General features: G+C 46.8%; 1 protein-coding gene across 7 annotated transcripts in view; it reads left to right on the top strand.

Annotated features, from left to right (window-relative positions):
- Positions 1-4028, top strand: part of TBC1D1 (TBC1 domain family member 1) — a 221654-nt gene extending 217626 nt beyond the window's left edge. For all 7 annotated transcript variants that reach the window (XM_081238165.1, XM_081238167.1, XM_081238166.1 and 4 more), the window contains one exon: positions 3521-4028. In XM_081238165.1, coding sequence (XP_081094291.1) covers positions 3521-3721 — 201 coding nt within the window. In that variant the 3' untranslated portion in view covers positions 3722-4028. The remainder of the gene's footprint in view (positions 1-3520) is intronic.
- Positions 4029-21389: the final 17361 nt, after the last annotated feature.

Here is a 21389-nt window from a genome sequence, read left to right as displayed (position 1 = left end):
GGTCCACGGAGTGATATCGAGTGAGGAAAGTGCCACAGAATCTCCCTAACAGAGTAAACCAGAGCCTGTGATCAGGATTTGTGAGTCCCTGGTGCAAATGCAAAAATTCAGTTCATGAAGGGACACAGTTCTCGCCTCTGGAAGCTTCCATCTTACCATGGATAAATGCGGATGAGGACATACAGTAAGTAGAAAGGCAAACCCAGACCGTGCGTGCAGGAGGGCGAGATGGAGCTAGCACAGAGGCGCAGTCCAGCGACCCAGATCTTGCTAGGTCCAGTGTCACCCACACTGTCACCTGCTCTGCTCTGATTCCCTCATCTGTGTGACGGGGACAAAAAGATGCCTTTTTGTTGGGGTAGGGGGTAGCACTCCTCTAACAATCAGATAGAATAAACTAACCATACAGTCTGCTTTTTAAATGTCAATATGGGTGGTAAAGGTGTCATTGTTAAGGAATTGTGTGTGGAGCGGGGGAAGGGGGTGTTTTAAAAAATTATTCTTGAGCTTGCTGTGGAGAAAACTTTATATTTTTTCCAAAATATGTATTCTGTGGTATTCCTGGGCTGTCCTGAGAATAAGCTTTCCATCCTGATCTAAGCCTCTTAGTTTTCTCCATAGAAAATTGCTGCTTTGCAGACACAAGCTTGGCAGTGATGGGAAAAAGGCCAGCATTTGGAGCTTAATAAATCAACCCCTGTCTAAAATGTATTCCCCCCAGCAGGGATTTTTACCCCAGTAGAAACCTAGCAGATATTTGCTGTAGAGGAACAAAGAAAAGTCTATTCTTACCCAGGCTTGACTACCAGTCACATTCCGAGTTAGCTTTTTTTTCCTCTAAGATTGAGCTGTCCTAACTGAAACTATGCCTGAGTACGATTTCTCCAGGGTGTCTTAGCTGTAACCTGAAGGGGAGGTGCCGGGGAATGAAGAGCCTTATCTTGCATGTAAGGGTCTGCAGTGTAGGTGGTAATTTTAAATGCTTTCCAAACAAAGAGTAGGTCCCTGAAGTACGGCAGTATGGAAACATTTCTAACAAAGCCCAGATTTGAAGTTGAAGCATTTGTCTCGTTAGGATAGTGCTCAAATAAAGGGTTCATTTTATTAGGCTGATACCATGTGGGTTTTTTTGTGATGAAGGGGGGAAGTAATTTTGCATGCTCCTGTGATACTGTACCCCTTTTGTGAAGAGAGGGAGTTGTGGAAAGCTGCTCAGACATCTGCGTCCTCAAGAAACGCATCAAGAGGTAATTGGTAACAACAGATGTTCTCCTTGGAATGATCTTTCTCTTGACCACGTGGCTCTGTGCTTCTGGAGGTATCATTCAAGACTAGAGCTTATGCCGGTCCCAGCTGTGCTGGGTGCCAGAGGCCACCAAAATTTGTAAGACACTGCTGCTCTCAAAGAGTTGGGCTAGGGATTGTGGTGTGTCAGTTTGTGGGTGCCTGCATATAGTTTTCCCATTACCCTCTGAGTCATGTGGAATTACTTTCAGCCAGACCACATAAGTTCTGTGAGACTCACACCTCTTTTCCCTTTTTTCTTTTTCTTAAAAACAGTTTTCAGAGTCCAGGGATAGCTGTTCAATGCAGTACTTAATTTTCCAACATAAATCTTTGCTTTTTTGCCCAAGTATCAAAATTGACCTGTTTCCTGGCTTTGTTCCATTCATACAGTTGTTGGACATACCAAAGCCCCATCTATTTTCTTGTTAAACACTTAAGAATGTCATCTAGCCGCTGGAGACTAAACTGTCTTAGCTCTTCTGTCCAGTAGCGTGCTTACGACGATTGCTTAGACATGTCAGATGTTGCCAAATGCTAAGGGACGTGCTTTTTTTTTTTTTCTGCGGTACACGGGCCTCTCACTGTCGTGGCCTCTCCCGTTGCGGAGCACAGGCTCCGGACGCGCAGGCTCAGTGGCCATGGCTCACGGGCCCAGCCGCTCCGCGGCATGTGGGATCTTCCCGGACCGGGGCACGAACCCGTGTCCCCTGCATCGGCAGGCGGACTCTCAACCACTGCGCCACCAGGGAAGCCCAGGGACGTGCATTTTTTGGAATAATCCACTACTAGTCATTGAGTGCCCGTGAGCCGGGTGCTTTGGGAGGCCAGACCCACGTGCAGGGTGAGGTGTGTTTTCTTCCGTGAGACAGCTTCGGTCTCACCGAGGAGGAGACCTGACGTTCATGCTGGCTAGTAAATGACCATGCACATCAGCTCACTGCTAAGCTGAGAGGTGCCCCTGGGAGTGCTGTGGCCTTCAGAAGGAGTGGTCCCTGGAGGGGACAAGGTGGGACCCGTCCCAGGCCTTGACCGTGGGGAGGAGTGTGAGGGTCGGAGAGGACTGCTTGGACATACCCACTCAGCGTGACCGCCCCCTGCCCGGTAAGCCGGCAAACTTAGGATCTCAGTCCTTCTTTCTGTTTTGAGTGTTCCAGTGTCACAGCCAGACCTAGGCTTTGAGTCATAGAATTGTCTGTCTAGCACAAGTGTTGTCTTGTTCAAGCAGCTGTTTCCCATGTTTTGAAAATGAGGGAAAAAATATGTACTGTTGTTCCCCCCTAAAATCTACGGGAACACGTAGACGGCCGGTCAGATGAGCGAGCCAGTGCAGTGCCTTACTGACCCCGGGCCCGAGCACTCGAGAATGCAGCGGAGAGCTGGAATCGGCCAGGAGGCCTAGGGACAGCAACATAGGAGGCTGCTTTTCTCAGGAAACTCCTCCGCTTCACTGGGGCCAACTCACTGGTTGCCCGGGAAGCCAGCCCGAGGGGACTAGAGAGAAGAGAAGGGTCCGTTGTAAGAGAGAAGCACCTAGAAGGTCGGCCTGACACTGATTGTGTGCTGAGGATGCAGACGGGTGGGAGTGGGGACACTGCTGGCATCTGTGGCCAGTGAGGCCACGCATGTGACCCTCTTAGCAGAGCTCGGCCACCCTGAGCGCTCCACACACGTTCCCGGGGAAATGCCCATCCTTGTTACTGTAGGGAGTATTAAGGGTTCAGAGTAGAGAGCTGTTACTACGTGGGCCTTCACGTAGAAACCATTTTGATGGTCTGTCTGAAATCAGTTTGTACCTGTAAATACATGTATTTGTCAAAGTGGGCCGGACTATGCTGCAGTAACAACACTCCAGACCCCAGGGCTCAGCACCGCGGACCCTCCACCTTGTCTCCACGAAGCATTCACGGGCCGTTTCACAGCTGTCCTCCTGTAGCGGGTGACTTGGGAATCGGGCTCCCTCTGCATTGGGAAGCCACCATCTCCACAGGTGGCTTCCAGAGTAGCCACGACAGGGGAAGAGGGTGCTGGAGGATCTCGGGGCGGCCCAGCCCGCCTGCGAGGGAGTCTGGGAAATGGAGTCTTCCCCTGTGGCCAGAACTGAGAGTAAATGTGGAGAGGTGTGTCTCTGCCAGAACAGGGCTCTAGAGTGCCTTCGAGGCTGGACAGTGGAGTGCAGAATGGATCTCCCATGTTCTCCCCGGGCAGTTCCATTCTCATTTCTTTTATTCTCTAGGTGGCTAATGGGAGGATCCAGAGCCTGGAAGCCACCATTGAGAAGCTCCTGACCAGTGAAAGCAAGCTGAAGCAAGCGACCCTGGCCTTGGAGCTGGAGAGGTCAGCCCTGCTGCAGACAGTGGAGCGGCTCCAGGGGCAGACGGCAGAGCTGGGTGGCCCGGAGCCTGACCCCGCACCACCGGAGCCTGCGGACCACTGACAACCGGAGCCCAGCCCCCGCCAGAGCACAGCTCCAGAACGGGGTCGCCACCGCCTGACACTGTCCAGGCCTTAGCTGAGAGAGATGAAGATGCCTGAAGGAGAACGGAGCGTGAAGCGTGCTTCTCAGGGAGGAGACTGGCTTGCCAGCGCACGGATTCTTCTGAACTAAGATTCGCAGTGCAGGGGGCGAATGTCCCGGTGTTGTTGTCATTGTTTAGGTTCTAATACGTCCCCTTTCCGGTCCCGGTTACTGTACTCAGTAGATTTAGATGGCACGGACTTGAAATAAAGCACCTTTGTGTTTCTTTATTGTTTCCTTCTTCAGTATCACTGTGTCTGTAAAGGGCATTCATAATACCGTGGGATTTCAAAAGCCGGCGAGGCTGGAGGTGATGATTCCTCTGGCCGACGTGTGGCCCTTCATTCTTCCAAGGAGGGTTTGTGTGACTTACACCTTCAGCGTCACTGGCAGGGGTGCGGTTGGCCCTTGACCATTCTTGTTGTGGAAGCCCCGGATTACCACTGGGAAAAATGGGAAGCGATTTATTTAAATTTGACATCTTAGATTTGATCACTGTGCTTGGTATTTAATGAAGTTTTTCTTTTAAGAAGAATAGTTTTCATGTACTTTTTGCCTAGTCCTTAAGTGTTGATCACAGTCATTGTAGATAAACGTTTTATGGGAAAATCACCAATTTTTAGACTTTGCCAGGTATTGCTAGCGTGCAACCTGCAGTTGTAGAGTCTGAGAGGTTTACTTTGTTGTGGTGTTTCATATCCATATTTCAGAGTCATGTATTCATTTTTGCTGTCGTGTGATGTAACGCAGCCATGTGTTCCTTTGAGTCTCCACCCCTTGGGAATCGGATTCTTTGCGGAAGTCGCCCTGCATATCAAGACTTTCAGGGGTCCCAGACATTCTAGGGCTTTCAAAGTCTTCAGACTTTCGGCCTGAAATTGCATCAACTGTACGGCAGCTGAGAGCAGTTTTTTGTGGTGGGATGTGCATTTTGAATGTAACTCACAACCCAGCGACCCCCTCCCTCAGGATGATGAGGACCCGGTGCCTTCAGCCAGCAAAAGCCTGCTCTCAGTGGCTGTGGTGTCATCTGGTCGCCATATGAGGCTCTTCCCCATGGTCTCCTGGAGTGGGTGGTGGGTTAGAGAGGGGCCGTGTAGGCAGGTTCACTTCCAGGACAGCAGAACCATTTCTTTACTGTATCATCGTAACTACTTCTATTCCACAGGAGTTCTTCGACACACCCTCCGTGGTGGGCGTCTCTTTCAAGCCTGAGGGGTAAGGAAGGGCTTTCATATCTGGAGTCTTTCTGGATCTCCCAGGACATTTCCAAGGGAGGCACACGTGCTGCCCCTGGTGCCTAAACAGTTGGTTGACAGTGGGGACTCTTTGCTGTTCCCCATGTCATAAACCATGATGACAAGCCCAGTAGCCTTTATCCTGTGTTGTTCCACCAGCTACAACTTAAAGGAGTTAACATGTGAGGGCTTCTTTCTATATACTTTACTGTTTAAATGTTCAGTAATGTTCAATTTGGGGCACCTTATTACCATTACTCAAAAACATCGACTCTGCATTAAATAAAAAGCAATAAAACAAATAATTCATGCCCGCACTTTTACGGTGTTCTTTTTCTTTTTTTTTAACATTGGGTTTCTGCTTTTCAGCCCAGGAGTGAAGGACTGCCCGGTGAATGCCTGTGGGTCAGAGTATGAATGTTGCCTAACCAGCAGTGAGATCTCTGAGGGATTGGCGTCTTGCATACCCAGTATTGCTACCCAAGTGCAACACACCTCTGCGCGGGTGTGCGTAGTAGGGCTGCTGAGACCAGCCATATCCGTGGTGTGTGCCAGCGGGCACTGTTGTGAGATCGCGCTGGGCGGAGAGGATGGTGGTCACAGGCCTGTGATTACAGGTTGGACAGTCTGCCTGTGCCTTAGCTGGGGACAGAGTCACAGTTCACATCACTGCCTGAGGATTTGCAGAGGCAAGGTTTTAAACTAAGAAAGTTTCCTGTTATGTTTTCCTCCAACGGACAACTGTATGCACACGTGTGCGTGCACTTGGAGGTTGTCTGTCTTTCGGTACAATTTATACCCTTTTAGACAAAGACATTGAGCCCCCGTGAAGCACACTGTGGCATAGAACACAGAGAAAAACAGCTTCTACGCAGAACACTTGGTTTGGGGCCCTCTGAGGAGTTACACGTAGATAGAACAACAGTGCCCGTTTGGGGATTTGTGTTTGTTTTGGTTGGGGAATCTGGGGAGAAGAGTTGCTCTGAGGGCTGTGGGATGCAGGAGCTGTTTCAGGAATGAGAGCAGACACCACTGTGTGAGGAGCTGCAGAGGGGAGGGTGCAGGAGGAGGAGTGCGGACCAAGAGGAGTCCCCAGGGGGCCCATCTGAGCGGCGGAGCACACACAGATGCTGACGCGGGCTGGGGCGGGGGGCTCGCGGGGCTCTAGGCAGCTGCAGATGCCACGTAGTAACCATCTCCGCGTCGACGGCCAGTGTCTGGTGGTGGGCCTGGAGCCACCCTAGGTCATCCCTCAAGGTCAGAACTTGGGAAGAAGAACTTGGAGGTAGAGCGGAGGAGAATGAGGACGAGCTGGGACCTTCAGCACCTCATGTGTATCTGTCGCCACACTTGACTATGATGACCCTCAGAGAAGAGTGGCCCTTGCATCACTTTACCTTCCAAAAAATCACACGAGCATGTCTTTGAGCCGATTCTCATTGAGAACCACTAGGGAAGGGGACACAAGGAAAGGAAAGTCCTGGCTTAACCAAGCTGATGGAAGACAAACCACCATAATTTTGGAACCTGCCTAACCCGAACGATAGCATGCGTACGTGAGTTATTTGACAGGGGCCTTCCAGCTAAGTATATGTGATGAGTGATCCATAGGGCTCGGATTCATAGATTGATTTTGACTTTGTCACTGAAGGTGCAACACTGAAGACTAAAAACTGCAGCAGCCACAGCTGACACCTGGGACCACCCCCAGCCCTTCACCTGCTTCCCTCTGTCAAAGTGTTCACAAACATTCTACAAATTAAGATCCAGAATCTTTCTGTGTGGGAAGATAATTTACAGGCCACATTGTCTTAAACTGAAACTGCTTTAAGGGTTTGGAATAGCTCCAGATTATCTTGGATTGGAGGGAACCTGCTATTTCATACTAGAAAACTACCTTCCACCTCATCTTACAGAGGGAAGAACTGAGGAGAAGAGAGGTTCAGAAACCACCTAATGGTTGCCTGCAGGGTCAGGGTGGGGCTTCAGCCTCCTGATTGCCAGGTAGTTGACACCACCCAGCTTTCATTCCAGTGAGTTTTGGGAATCATTTCTGATGGCATTAAGTTTCAAGGCAAGGAAAGTTCTGCTTCACTTTCCAGGAAGGTGATCTGTATAGTAAGAAGCCCAGCTCAGCTTCTCTCCTGAGATGTAGGGTCTCCAGGGGCCTTAATCTGTCATGAGTTAGAACCAGGGCAGAGGAATGCTACTGCGACAGGGTCTGAATTGACTGGGGACCGTTTTGCTCTTGACAGTCATTTCTTTTTTTACTTTTAGACGTCTGAAAACCCTCGCATTGTCCTGTTAAAAAAAATCGACACAATTAATTGCCTTTGGTTTTATAGAAGTGAAACTTTCCCCTATGTAAAGTTTTTTTGTTGCCGTCTTTAGAAATGATCAGAAGGGTTAGGGAGATGTAAGAGCTAAGATATAGAGCAGCCAACAGCAGTCATGATTTGAAATCGATAACAAAAGATGAAAAAAGAATGTTCTGAGAACCTAGGCTTCATAGATAACTGCCTTCATATCTCTAAAGTGAATAATCAACTGTTTTGGTTGTAAACCCTTATTAGCAAAGCTTTTGAATTTATACCACTATGTGTATAGTTATTTTTAAATTTCACTAAATTTTATCATAAGATAGAAGTTTTAAATGAGGTGAAACAAAATAGTTTAAAAATACTGATGATTAAAAAGTTGATATCTAGTGTTTCTGAGGAGAACAATAAACACTTCATTTTAAATATTGTTTTAAGACTGTGATACAGTAATTCAGATGTGAATTTCCAAGTTCAGCCTAGTATGGTGGTTAGTTTGAATACACTGCCATGGCTGAAAACAGGATGACTTCCAACCTCTAAATGCAGAAAGGGCACTTCTGGTCACATTGAGTCATGCTGCTCATTAATTCACATGTATTCACCAATTGTGCAAAGGTTTTTGTTGAAATCTGGCTAGTAAATTTCCATCTTCTCTAAGGGCAGACTAATGTAAACTAATCAAAGTGTGTTAAGAGTTTTATATTTTTAATCAAGGACTTTAAAGCACTCAAAGTCTTCATTTGGAAAGCTTTGAACAAGTTATAAAAGCATTTCCAAGATCATTTGAGTAGCACCTTCACATAGTTTTTGGCTAAGAGATGACCTAAACAGTAGCAACGCTTCAAACATCCTTTTCTGAAAAAGCCCTCTTCATCGCACATTCTCAGTAGTCTTTCCTCGGGCTCCCTCCTGGGAGCCCTGTGCTCTCTGTCATGGGGAGGAGGACTGGTGTGGGAGTCTTCCTTCTCCATGTGGCTGCCTGCTCACCTGCCCCTGTGCCCACTGTGCCCCTTTCCTGCTGTCCTCCAGGAGCTTGCAAAGTGCTGGGCTGAGCAGAGCAGAGAGGAGCTGCACAGTGTGCGTGGTACAAATAGCCCCTGTGAGTCATGCACTTGCTGACTGCAGGGCCACCCTTCAGAACCACTGGCTTAGCCTGAACAGTCTGACAAGGGGATGGGGAGACAGCCTTGTCTTGTTCTTTCTCGCAGTCAGATTCATCCGCTTTTCCTCACTCTCCTGACTACATCTTCCTGCCGTTGTTTTTGTCTTATTCCGTATTTGGATCTGTGTTTTGGGTGTCTTCTTCCTGCTCTTCTAGACAGCACTTCTTTCTAAACCTCTGTGTTCCTCATTTCTTCCAACTGCAGGAAAAGCTGACGCTGGCCACTGTTAAACTATGGCTTTGGTTCTTAGCCCCTGCAGGGTGACATCCTGCGGTACCATCTTGGGGAGTCTGGGCGGAGGGTAAAGCAGCACATGAGGGTTGTAGAGGCAGGTGTGCTTGGTGGTGGGAAGAGGGGGGACTGATATACGTAATGATGTTCTGCCCACTTCAGCTCTTCCTGTACTTTACACCAAGGATTTCATGATTCATTTTCCTTCCTTTGCGGTACATGGTAATCAACTTTGCTCGTGAATTTCATATGCTCTAATCATCTATTCATCTTGGTTATTAGGAGAAAATGAGTTTTTTCACTCAGGATCCCTCTTTTTCCCCCCATATGCTTCTGTGATCACTCCTAATACTGGGACAGCCCCATTGTCTTCTCATGATGTAGAATTGGACCCACCTGCCCCTCAGAGCCCAACTCCACAGTCACTGATGTTCACCTGCTTGACGGTTTTCAGTCTTTCCAGTAGGTGGTTATTGTGCCCCTACTATGGACCAAGCCCTGATCTAGGTCCTGAGACCACAAGGTAAATGCCTGCAGTCCTTTCATCTAGCAGGGGAGATAGGTAATGGATATAAGTAAACAAAAATCCGTCATGGGGTGGGAGCTGCCTGCACAGAGTGGTCAGAGAAGGCTCAGCTGAGGAACCGGTGCTCAAGGTGAGATCCAAAGGCTAAGAAAAGGAACCAGCTAAGGAGGAGGGGGGTGACTTAATGTTAGAAGATAGCAGAGTACTTTCCAAAGGATGCATAATTCTAACCATGAATCTTGTGTCAAGAGATCTCCTTTCAAAAACCCCATCACTTTTAACACCATGTCTTTTTCAGATGACAAGAAAATACTAATATCTTTCAAGATAAAACTCCCATTATTGTATAGTCTCATACATATAAATGATAAATTATTGGCTTCATCACTGATTGTTTCACCTGACACAAGGGAATCTGCTATTCTTTACTCTGCATCATCAAGCTACAAGGAGGCATGAGTTGGTGCAGTGGGCATTGTGATGGGCACCTGATGGGGAGTGACATTGTTATTTCCGTTTATGCTAACCTCACCTGCAGACCTGAGAGCCAGCCTGTGGACACGGCCACATCAACTTCATGCAAACGGAAACCTCCTTCCTTAAAATTAGGTGTGATTTGATGCCTGAGAGTCCAAAAGGGAAGGTGAGTCAAGAAACTTTGTGAAACTCTCCAAAAGGAAGTCTTGACTGCTCAAATTACATTCCGGGGTACTGAGAAAATGTGAGCAAAGACTTGCTCAGTTGCTGTTAATATTCTTTTGGAGTGAGTTGCCAGTGGTGGAAGGAAGGGGTACTGGAAATGGGAATGCAGAAATATTTGAAGAATTATAAAGCTAGCCAAAATTCCCAGGTTTTTGTTTTTTGGGGTTTTTTTAATAAGGGAGGAAATGGATGGTGTAAATTATGGTTTATTGAGTCATGTGACACTCTTGTCTGCATGGACCATGAAGATGTTCTTGCAGACATTCCTTTAATCCTCAGTGTCTTTAAGAAGCCCCAGGGCTTCCCAGGTACTGCTGAGCAATGTTTATGTTCAATCCAATGTCAATTGTGCAAATGAACATGTGATCCTATTTTGACTTGACATTTCCAGAACACTCAAAGCCAGACCCAGTGACCCTTCAGCTAGCAAATGTGCAAGAATTTTGCTCTGACCCATGACTCATTTTGAGCTTTTCTGGTCTGTCTTTATTCCAGTACTTTCATGCCTCCTCATATCTTTAACATCCTTGTAAGACATCAGAAAACATTTGAAGAACAAGATGGAGCCTGGCAATTATAAATAGAAGCCACACTAGTGGTTATGAACATGGGCCCTGGAGTCAGCTAGAATCCAACCCTGATTTTGCGTCTGTAAAATAGAAATAGTAAAAGCTATTTCATAGGATTGTTTGAATATTTTTGAAGAGCACTGAGCACTGTGGCTGAGACAAAGTTAGTAAGCAATAAATGTTAGCTATCATTACACTGGGATTAAATAAACTAAAGGGATCCAATTCTGTGAGCTTGAAATCAACCCCAGGCAAAATTCCTCAACAGACTGTAAAACATATTTAAAAGGTGATCTTTAAAATTAGTACGATTCCCTAAAACTATGTCATGGTAGGCCAATATAATTTTATGGTTTTGGAAGGGTAGGAAAACATACCTTGATGTCAGCAAAACTTTTGACAGCATCCCTCACAATAACTTAAATAAAGTTACATGGGCAGGACAGTTCATTTGGGTTCATTTAACAGGTTAAACCGGTAAGACCTCTAGATGGTGGTTCTCAGCCCTAGCTGCACATTAGAATCACCTGGAGAGGTTTTTTTTAAGTTTTTTTTTTTTTTTTGGTTGTTTTTTAAGCTTCCCCTGTGATTTTAAAGTTTAATCAGGATTGAGAACTATGGCTGTAATTATAGTGAATTGACGTGAGCCTAAAAGCTAGGGGTTTAATTAACCTGACCTGGATTTTGTCCTTAGCCAGCCTGGTCCACATTTGCATCAGTGACCTGTACAAGGACCTGTCGAAGGGGGTATGCCTCTCAGATGCGAGGATGCCGCAAAGCAAACACGATGAATGACAGGACCTTGATTGATGTTGACAAGCTGGACCCATGACCTGATTCAAGCAAAAGGGCATGTTTAAATGCCAGGGTCTAAGTTCACCTGAAGGGCAGTGGTTCCCAAAGTACAGTCCTGAGACCAATAGCATCAGCAGCATCTGAAAACTTGTTAAAAATACAAATTCTTTGGCTCTACCCCAACCTACTAATTCAGAAAACCCTAGAGGGTGGAGCTAGTGTTCTTTTTTAACAAGCCCTCCAAGGGAGTCCGAGGGATTCTGATCTGTGCTAAAATTTGAGAACCACTTGTATGGCGGGGGGCGGGGAGTCTCACTGGACGAGTACAGAATTGAAGACACCTGAGTTAGCATCCGTGGCTGTGAAGAGAATCTCTTTATCTACAGTTCCGTGGATATATAGTTCTATTTTACTCTCACTTTCCCATCGCTGTAGAGATCTTTCTTACTTTGTGGGTCATGCCACTTGCTTATCTCTTCATTCCACATTCACGGTATAATTCTGTTCATTGAAAATCTGGATAATTCCAGAGGCTGTTAAATAGAAATGTTGAGTGTAACATATGATGATACAATAACGGCTAAACAAAACAAAATAAAACCAGTCACCACATGCCAGGCAGGCCCTGTTATGAGCCCCTTAGATGACTCTCGACTCATTTAATGAGGAAAGAAATGATTAGGATTTGATGTTTGCAGCTGCAGAATGATCACCGTTGTTGATTGGGTAGCAAGGGTGGAAGGCTGGGCTTGGTTAACTTCCACTGGTTTTTTTTTTTTTTTTTTACAGTTTTAAAATTCTTTCATAGTTACATGTTATCACGTCTGAGAAAAGTCATTGATTTTCATTTTGTACAGCATTATCTTGTAAGGACAAAATACAGTGACAGCTTCCAAGCCTTTTGCATATCAGAGCTGAAACTGAAAGTATCTCCATAATTGAATTTTCACTTCTTATTTGTAATAAGTTTATCCTTAGGAGGACACTTCATAGTGTTTGATCACAGGTGAGTTTGAGCACTGCTATCACTCAATAATGTTAAGCATCTGTCAGGTTCTTTCCTATACTATATATTAATTTTTTCTCCGTTAAACAAATATTTATTGGCAGCCTGTGGGAATAAGATACACCTAGGTCCTCTTTCCTTGGTATATTCACAAAAGTCTCTGAAACTAAATTTCCAAGTCAGGCAATACTAAGGCCAGGCATAATAAGTTTTTATCGTTAACAGTTTTTTTGTGTTTGTGGTTTTCTTTTTTTTCTTTTTTTTTATTTCAATTTTTTATTATATATTGTTTTTAAAATTCCAGTTTCCAATTGTTCGTTGTCTGTATTTAGAAACAATTGATTCTTTTTTTTTTAACATCTTTATTGGAGTATAATGGCTTTACAATGGTGTGTTAGTTTCTGCTTTACAACAAAGTGAATCAGTTATACATGTACATATGTTCCCATGTCTCTTCCCTCTTGCATCTCCCTCCCTCCCACCCTCCCTATTGCACCCCTCTAGGTGGTCACAAACCACTAGCTGATCTCCCTGTGCCATGCGGCTGCTTCCCACTAGCTATCCACCCTACGTTTGGTAGTGTATATATGTCCATGCCACTCTCTCACTTTGTCACAGCTTACCCTTCCCCCTCCCCATATCCTCAAGTCCGTTCTCTAGTAGGTCTGTGTCTTTATTCCCGTCCTACCCCTAGGCTCTTCGTGACATTTTTCTTTTTTTTTCTTAGATTCCATATATATGTGTTAGCATACGGTATTTCTTTTTCTCTTTCTGACTTACTTCACTCTGTATGACAGACTCTAGGTCCATCCAATCCAAAAATGGGCAGAAGACCTAAATAGGCATTTCTCCAAAGAAGATTGCCAACAAACACATGAAAGAATGCTCAACATCATTAATCATTAGAGAAATGCAAATCAAAACTACAATGAGATATCATCTCACACCGGTCAGAATGGCCATCATCAAAAAATCTAGAAACAATAAATGCTGGAGAGGGTGTGGAGAAAAGGGAACACTCTTGCACTGTTGGTGGGAATGTAAATTGATACAGCCACTATGGAGAACAGTATGGAGGTTCCTTAAAAAACTAAAAATAGAACTACCATACAACCCAGCAATCCCACTACTGGGCACATACCCTGAGAAAACCATAATTCAAAAAGAGTCATGTACCAAAATGTTCATTGCAGCTCTATTTACAATAGCCCGGAGATGGAAGCAACCTAAGTGTCCATCAACAGATGAATGGATAAAGAAGATGTGGCACATATATACAATGGAATATTACTCAGCCATAAAAAGAAATGAAATTGAGTTAGAAATCATAAAGATCAGATCAGAAATAAATGAAAAAGAAATGAAGGAAACGATAGCAAAGATCAATAAAACTAAAAGCTGGTTCTTTGAGAAGATAAACAAAATTGATAAACCATTAGCCAGACTCATCAAGAAAAAAAGGGAGAAGACTCAAATCCATAGAATTAGAAATGAAAAAGGAGAAGTAACAACTGACACTGCAGAAATACAAAAGATCATGAGAGATTACTACAAGCAACTCTATGCCAATAAAATGGACAACCTGGAAGAAATGGACAAATTCTTAGAAATGCACAACCTGCCGAGACTGAACCAGGAAGAGATAGAAAATATGAACAGGTCAATCACAAGCACTGAAATTGAAACTGTGATTAAAAATCTTCCAACAAACAAAAGCCCAGGACCAGATGGCTTCACAGGCGAATTCTATCAAACATTTAGAGAAGAGCTAACACCTATCCTTCTCAAACTCTTCCAAAATATAGCAGAGGGAGGACCACTCCCAAACTCATTCTACGAGACCACCATCACCCTGATACTAAAACCAGACAAAGATGTCAGAAAGAAAGAAAACTACAGTCCAATATCACTGATGAACATAGATGCAAAAATCCTCAACAAAATACTAGCAAAGAGAATCCAACAGCACACTAAAAGGATCATACACCATGATCAAGTAGGGTTTATTCCAGGAATGCAAGGATTCTTCAATATATGCAAATCAATCAACGTGATAAACCATATTAACAAATTGAAGGAGAAAAACCATATGATCATCTCAATAGATGCAGAAAAAGCTTTTGACAAAATTCAACACCCTTTCATGATAAAAACCCTGCAGAAAGTAGGCATAGAGGGAACTTTCCTCAACATAATAAAGGCCATATATGACAAACCCACAGCCAACTTCCACTGTTTTTAATAGACCACTAGGTGTGCGGTGTGCCTGAGGAACTTTGGGATAAATAGTAGAAAAGATCAGAAATGAATGATCACGAGGGTTTAAAATTTCATCCTCCCTTACCTCCCTCCTCCCCATCCCCTGAAAAGGGGCAGGTTGAGGAGGAGAATCTGCCTCAACACCTGGAGGGGACAGGAGAAGACAAAGCATTCGGGAGGGAGCCTGCAGGGCCGATGGCTAGCTCAGTCCAGGGGCCGTGGGCCGTGTGGGGAATGGGGTCCAGAGGGCAGTGGAGCCCCCAAACCCCCATTCCTCCAGCTCCTGGGGAACTTGCAGTGGTTCAGCCGCAGAGTGAGGTACAAACCAGAGAGACCAAGACTACCTGAAGGACTCCTCTCAAGAACGAACCACCCAGGGGCCAGTCCAAAGCTGCTGAAAGAACTGTCATATCTCAGAGCGCCTGTCTCGCCCAAGTGGAAGGAGCAGCCTGCGTCCAGTGAAATGCCCAGCCTTGGCCACCTTCAACTGTTTCCTGCACTGAGGAAGCTCAAGGCATCAGTGTTGGCCAGATGGGTACTTCTGGAAGTGTTTTGAGGCACAGCATTTCCAGGATTCGGCTCCCCTTGGAGATTAAAAATGTGTTAGCACATGTTACGGATGCTGAGAAGCTCTATAGGAAGTGTGATTTTGTGATTTATAATAAGAAATATAAATTTGATCTCCGAGCAGAGCTCCTAAAACCCTTGGAATTTCCTGTGATTAAGCTGATAAAGGTGTCATTTGTTACGTTATGAGGTGAATTTTGGAAAGCACCTAAGGGGGGCTGGTTGCCAGGGCAACCAACCAGGAATAGAGGGTTAGAACTTTCAGCCCCACCCCCTGATTGCCAGGGAGGGGAGAGGGGCTGGAGGTTGAATCAGTCACCAATGGCCAATAATTTAACCGATCAGGCCTATGTAGTGAAGCCTCCATAAAAACGCCAAAGGACTGGATTCTGAGAGCTTCTGGTTTGGTGACCACATGGGCATTCAGGGAAAGTGGAGTGATCAGAGAGGGCTGGAATCTCCAAACCCTTTCCGCATACCTTGCCCTATGCATCTCTCCCATCTGGCTCTGTTCCTGAGTTATATCCTTTAGTAATAAATCAGTAATCTAGTAAGAAAACTGGTTTCCTGAACTCTGTGAGCCACTCTAGTACATTGATTGAACCCAAGTTGGGAGTCGTGGGAACCTCCAATCTACAGCCAGTCAGAAGCACAGGTGACAACCTGGACTGACAGCTGGCATCTGAAGTGGCCAGAGGGTTGGGGGCGGTCTGGTGGGGCTGAGCCCTTAACCTGCGGGGTCTGACGCTCTCTCCAGGTAGCGTCAGAATTGAGTTGAACTGTAGGACACCTTGCAGGCATCCGAGAATTGCTTGGTGGTGTGGGAAAACCCACACACGCTGGAATTGGTGTCAGAACGGTGGTAAAGAAACCTAGTTTCCACTCGTTCAATATGTAGTCTTTCTAAAACATTTCTTCCCCGTTATTGTTACATCCTGTTGAAAAAAGATTAAAGAAGACAAGTTAGATGATACAAACTTTCTTTAACACTGCATGAAATGGATAATCTGCTTTCAGAGAACTGAAAAAAATGGGGCAGACGGCAAGAAGCTTTTATAGGATAAAGAATAAAGAATGAGCAAGAGACAAACAGAAAACATCTGATTGGCTGGGGCCACGTAGCCACCCTTGTTGGGGGTGAGGAGGCCTGGAGCTGGCTTGGCCTTCGGGGACTGGCTGACAGGACACACCGCGTGTCTGGTCAAGCGGAGCATTTATGGGACGTGGATGTTAGATCTAAGTTTCGGTTTGCTGACCTGGCACCCTGGGAAGGAGCGGACCCATCTTGGGCCTAGAGATTTATTTCAGCAATACACATGGTAAAAACTCGAGCATGCCACAGAAATATCCAAAAGAAAAACGAAGCCCTCCAAAGCCCCCTCCACCTGTGTCTTACTACCCTAAGGTAATCACTTTATTAGTTTCTTATCTCTTCTTCCAAAAGAAGATATACATACTAGAGGAAGTGTGTACGGAAACATTTGGGTGGTAACAAGTAGGGGGAGGGTGTGTGCTGCTGTGTTCTAGTGGGTAGAGGCCAGAGCTGCTGCTAAACATCCCACAGGGCACAGACAGACCCCTACAGCAAAGAAGTTTGTGCCCGCAATGTCGGTATTGCCAATGGTGAGAAAGCCTGCAGTGGTTCTGAGCCCCGAGGTTATCAGAATCCTCTGGAGGGTGTGTTAAAACACAGATTGCTGCGCCCCACCCCCAAAGTTTCTAATTTAGTAGGTCTGGAGGGCGCTCCCCCCACAATTTGCATTTCTACAAGATTCCAGGTGATGCTGATGTCACAGGCCCAGGGACCCCACTTTCCGAACCTCTGCCTGGGCCTTCCCCTGGTCTACATGGACCAGGTGGTTCCCTAGCACCAGGTCTGGGTTCCACCTGTAGGACAGGATGAAAGGGAGGGAGGAACACTACCCACTCCGTGAGCACTGAACCGAGACACAGCAGAACCCATTTCCATTCACGGTCCAACGGCAAGAACTTAATGACGTGGCCACGCTCCATTGCACTCGAGGCTGGAAGATGTGCTCACTAGCAGAGGCCCACGAGCCCCGCCGAGACGGCGCACGATTTCCTTATTGAAAAGAGGCAGGAAGAATGGACATCAGGACAGCCTGTGGCTCTGCTGAGAGGCTCTCCAGCGCTGCACCCTCCCCGCTCTGTCCCTCCTTCCTCTCTTCCTCACCTGCTGCTCTGTACCCCCGGCTCCTCTGCTTTGGAAGCACTGGATTTCTTCTCTCCATTCAGGTCACTCCTCAGAGAGGCCACCCTGCCCGCCCTGCCTGACAGGCACCCACTGCCCCCTCTTCCCCTTTGCCTCCTCTCCCCTTATCCTGCTTTCTCTGTCCTTGTTACTTAGCCCTCAACAGCAGATTGCGTATTTATTTCCCTCTCGATTTGTGTCCGTCACAGGAAAGTAAGTTTTGTGAGGGCAAGGCCTGTCTTCAAATAGATTGGTGCTGAGGATTTAAATCCGTGAGCCTCTTCCATGTTCATTAATTTGGAATCTTTTCTTCTGGCTTCTTGTGCCCAGCGTGGTTGCAAACAGGCCCTGTGGCCCTGGAACAGGAACATTCCTGACTGACCCTCTCTGGGGTGGCCTCGTCTCTCCGGGTCCTTGGGTGTGAGCCAGAGGAAACAGAGTGAGCTGGCAGCAGATCTTCCTGAGGAGGCAGCCCCATTTCTCAAAGGAACATGTGACGGTCACACACATTTAAGATAATAGCCCAATCAAGGGAGAGGCCTTGATTCATCTGATTTACCCCCCACCAGAAAAATCATCTATGGAAACAATCTTGACTTACAAGATTCTTAATGGCTCAAAAGTGCCTTATCAGCTTAAGCTGATCTAAGAAAATAAACATGTCATAACTGTGATCCTATAAGCAGCACCAGAAACAGAATAGCTCAGCTCCGATGGATAGTTCTTACAAATAAGCCAGGCAATCACACACTACAGAAATAACTAGAATTTTGGTGACTTCATGGGGAGCCAAATGGAAATGCCCTTGCCAAGTGAATGCTAAAATCATCCCATAGTCAAAATGTGGTCAGGGGCTAGATGTGAGCCTAAAACATTTTGCTCTGACTAGAGCCACTTCTCAAGTGGAACCCAGTTAACTTGGGCCCTCAGCTTGAAGCGTTATGCTTAGATTTTAGGGTAAAGCGACATAACTACAACAAAATGAGCTCATCTAAAGGGTCTGGCTAACACCAAACAGAAACAAAATGCCAGAAGCCAGCGGCAGGCCTGGAATCAGGGTTGACTCAGTGTGTTTTACATCGACGGCCTGTGCTGTCTAGAAGCACCATGCCCTGCAGCCCAGCAGGGTCCTGTATGATTAAAAACAGGCCAGGCCCTGGTCCAGGGGACAGAGATTTTCAGCATCACTGGTTAAAATAAAACCAGTTTCCTGTTAACCAGAAAACGCCAGTTATCAGAAGAACCTCATTTTCTCAGCGTTTTAATCGTTGAGATTTTACGGTGATAAGAAGAAAGGAAATTATTTTTCAGGAGAGTGTGCTGTAGCAATTTCTCTGGGACCTTATATCTTCTGGGACAAGGTGTCCATGTGGTCTTTTTTTGGAGGGACGTAAGAGTAGCCCAGACAAAATCAGGGGAGGCCCAGCTCTGCCCACTGGCTCAATTTGGGGGCAAGTGGTGCTTCTGGAAGGGCAGGGCTGCACTACAGCCAGGTTGCCTGGAAGGGGTCATTTTGTTCAGGCTGTTCCCATAAATTCCCCTAGAGCATAGGTGGTGATTTTTCTTACTCCTCAGATTCCAAATCCTTTCAGTAACTGGCTTGGCAGGCTGCATTATGAACAGTCAACAGAGAGGGCAAATGCCTCGGAAAGCTAGGCCAAATCAGGGCTTGGGAGGCCGCCAGGGCTGTGCCAGGAACCAGTGGCTCCGGCAGGGTGGGGACCCATGCAAAACCACGGGTTGCCTCCACGGCTTCAGGACTGGTAGCCACCAGCCACAAAGTCCCATCTTGGCCCCTTCCAGAGTTTCCCAGAAGGTTCTCACATTTTCTGCACAAGACAGCCATCATGATCCTGTAGTTCAATGGGGGTGAGTGCGGCTAATAGCAGCTCACCAGCCAGGGAGCGCCTTCCTCGGCATTCACTGGTAGGAGGAGACCTCAGTGAGCTCAGGTCCGCAGAGCACCAGAAGAAAATATTGTTCATGTGATGTCTTGGAAACTATTTCTAACAGGCAGAGGCTCACTGAGCCTTCAGAGGCCACAAGCCTAAAAATGTTGCAGACTCTTTGGAAACCAAAGAGGCTTTTCTGAGGCTGTGTGAAAAGGCTGCCAGTGTCCTTGCAGCTGGTGATCTGAAGATTCTTCCCTTTCATTCTTTTTTCTTCCTGTTCCTACCCGCATGGGACCCCTTCCCTGGGAGGTTCCTTTTATTCTTCAACGGTGACAGCCTCCTCCCGACTGCAACCTTCATTCCAGCTGCAAGAGCTTGGAGGGAGGGGAAGAACCCGACTCCTCTGAAGTGGTGAGGGCTGTTCAAAGCTCAGCTCCCTATCTCTTCTGGGGACAAATGCTTTTTTGGGGGTGGGGCCGCGCCGCAAGGCTTGCAGGATCTTAGTTCCCCGACCAGGGATTGAACCCCAGGCCCTCCGAGTCCTAACCCCTGGACTGCCAGGGGATTCCCAGCTTTTTATGTTTTATTCACAGTGCCCGTGACCCATCTCCACCCCAAGACTAATACCCAAACTGTCGAGGGACTGGCTAGGAGAACGCAGAAGGCAGTCTCTCCTGACTCTTCACACTGGCCTGCTACAGACGCTGCTTGTCTCCCGACATCCCTACCCTTGTCAGAACCTCAGAGCAGGTGGCATCAAAGACTCAAGCTGGAGGCCCCCCCAACGGTAAACCAACAGTAAATCAAGCCAACGCTGTAGGATGTGCCGTCCAATACAGTCACCACTGGCCACATGAAAAGACCAAGCACTTGAGTTGTAACTAGAGCAAACTGAGATGTACCATAAAATACACACCAGGTTTTGTAAAACATCTTACTAATGTTTATATTGATTACATTTTGAAATGATACTATTTTCAATATACTGGGTTAAGTAAAATCTGTTATTAAAATTAGTTTCACCTGTTTCTTTTTATTTTCATTCATGGGGCTAGTAGAACACTTAAAATGACCTACGTGGTCGGCATTATATCTCCATAGGACAGCACTGCTCTAGAAACTCTGAAAGAAGCTTCGGACTGGCCTGAATGTCAGGAACATTCCTAGAGAAAAGCAGAGTGGAGCTACGGAGCTACACTGACATAGGAGGGAGGAGTTCATCAGAGAATGAGAGACGGGCTTTTTGTTTTGGAAGAAACAAATTTTCACTCGCTAGCCGACCAGCGGGCCAGGGCAGCAAGGGCAGCAGGATACTAACCGGATTTTATTCAGGTGCCTGTTTAGCTCAAGCCAGCCTTCCGGTCTGCATTGGCGCGTCAGGGGCAGGAACTGGGAAACTGTGATGTGATCCGTCTCCAAGGCTGTCAGCCCTCCAGGAGGAGAGGGACCTGCGTTCACCCTGTAAGTCACACAGAGGCATTTTTGTATCTGGGCAAAAAATCCAATAGGAACAGCTGCCGTTTCAATGCTACGGAACTATCCTAAGCTCTTACTGTCTATTCAGTGTTCTCAGATATCCCATTCAGTTGATGTAATTACTGCCTGCGTTTCACAAATAAGGAAGCAGAGTCCCCCAGGGGTTAATAAGAGGCAGAAAATCACAGCGGGTAAGAGAGGAAATCAGGGTTTGCCTCACGTCCCCCCTTTGCACCCTGCTCTACCTTGTTCCAGCCCCTGCTTGGACCCGAGCCGCCCACTCCCCCTCCAAAGCTGCTGGGTCTGGCCTGCTCCACAGCCGGCTGCTGGCCCGGGCGAGCTTTCCTGGCCTCTGCTGGCTGCTCCTGACCCAACAGGTAGCACCCCAGTCCCTGCCCAGCACCCAGCCGTGTGCCACGGGCTGTGGGATGTAGGAGAAGCATCTGACAGCGTGCTCTCTGCTGGCTGGGGGAGCGCCACTTGGGCAGGAGGGTCAGCCCAGCACCGGGTCCTCAGGGCCCTGCCCCTCAGCCAGTCCCCAGGTGCTCCCTCGGGGTTGGCATCTGCTCCTGGGCCCAACCGGGCTTGAAGGGCCTTTGTTGTCCAGCTCTCTGTTTTCTGTTTCACCCC

This window comes from Mesoplodon bidens (assembly GCF_964165515.1).
Source record: "Mesoplodon bidens genome assembly, chromosome: 1".
NCBI lineage: Eukaryota > Metazoa > Chordata > Mammalia > Artiodactyla > Ziphiidae > Mesoplodon > Mesoplodon bidens.
This window is presented reverse-complemented; position numbering and strand designations above follow the sequence as displayed.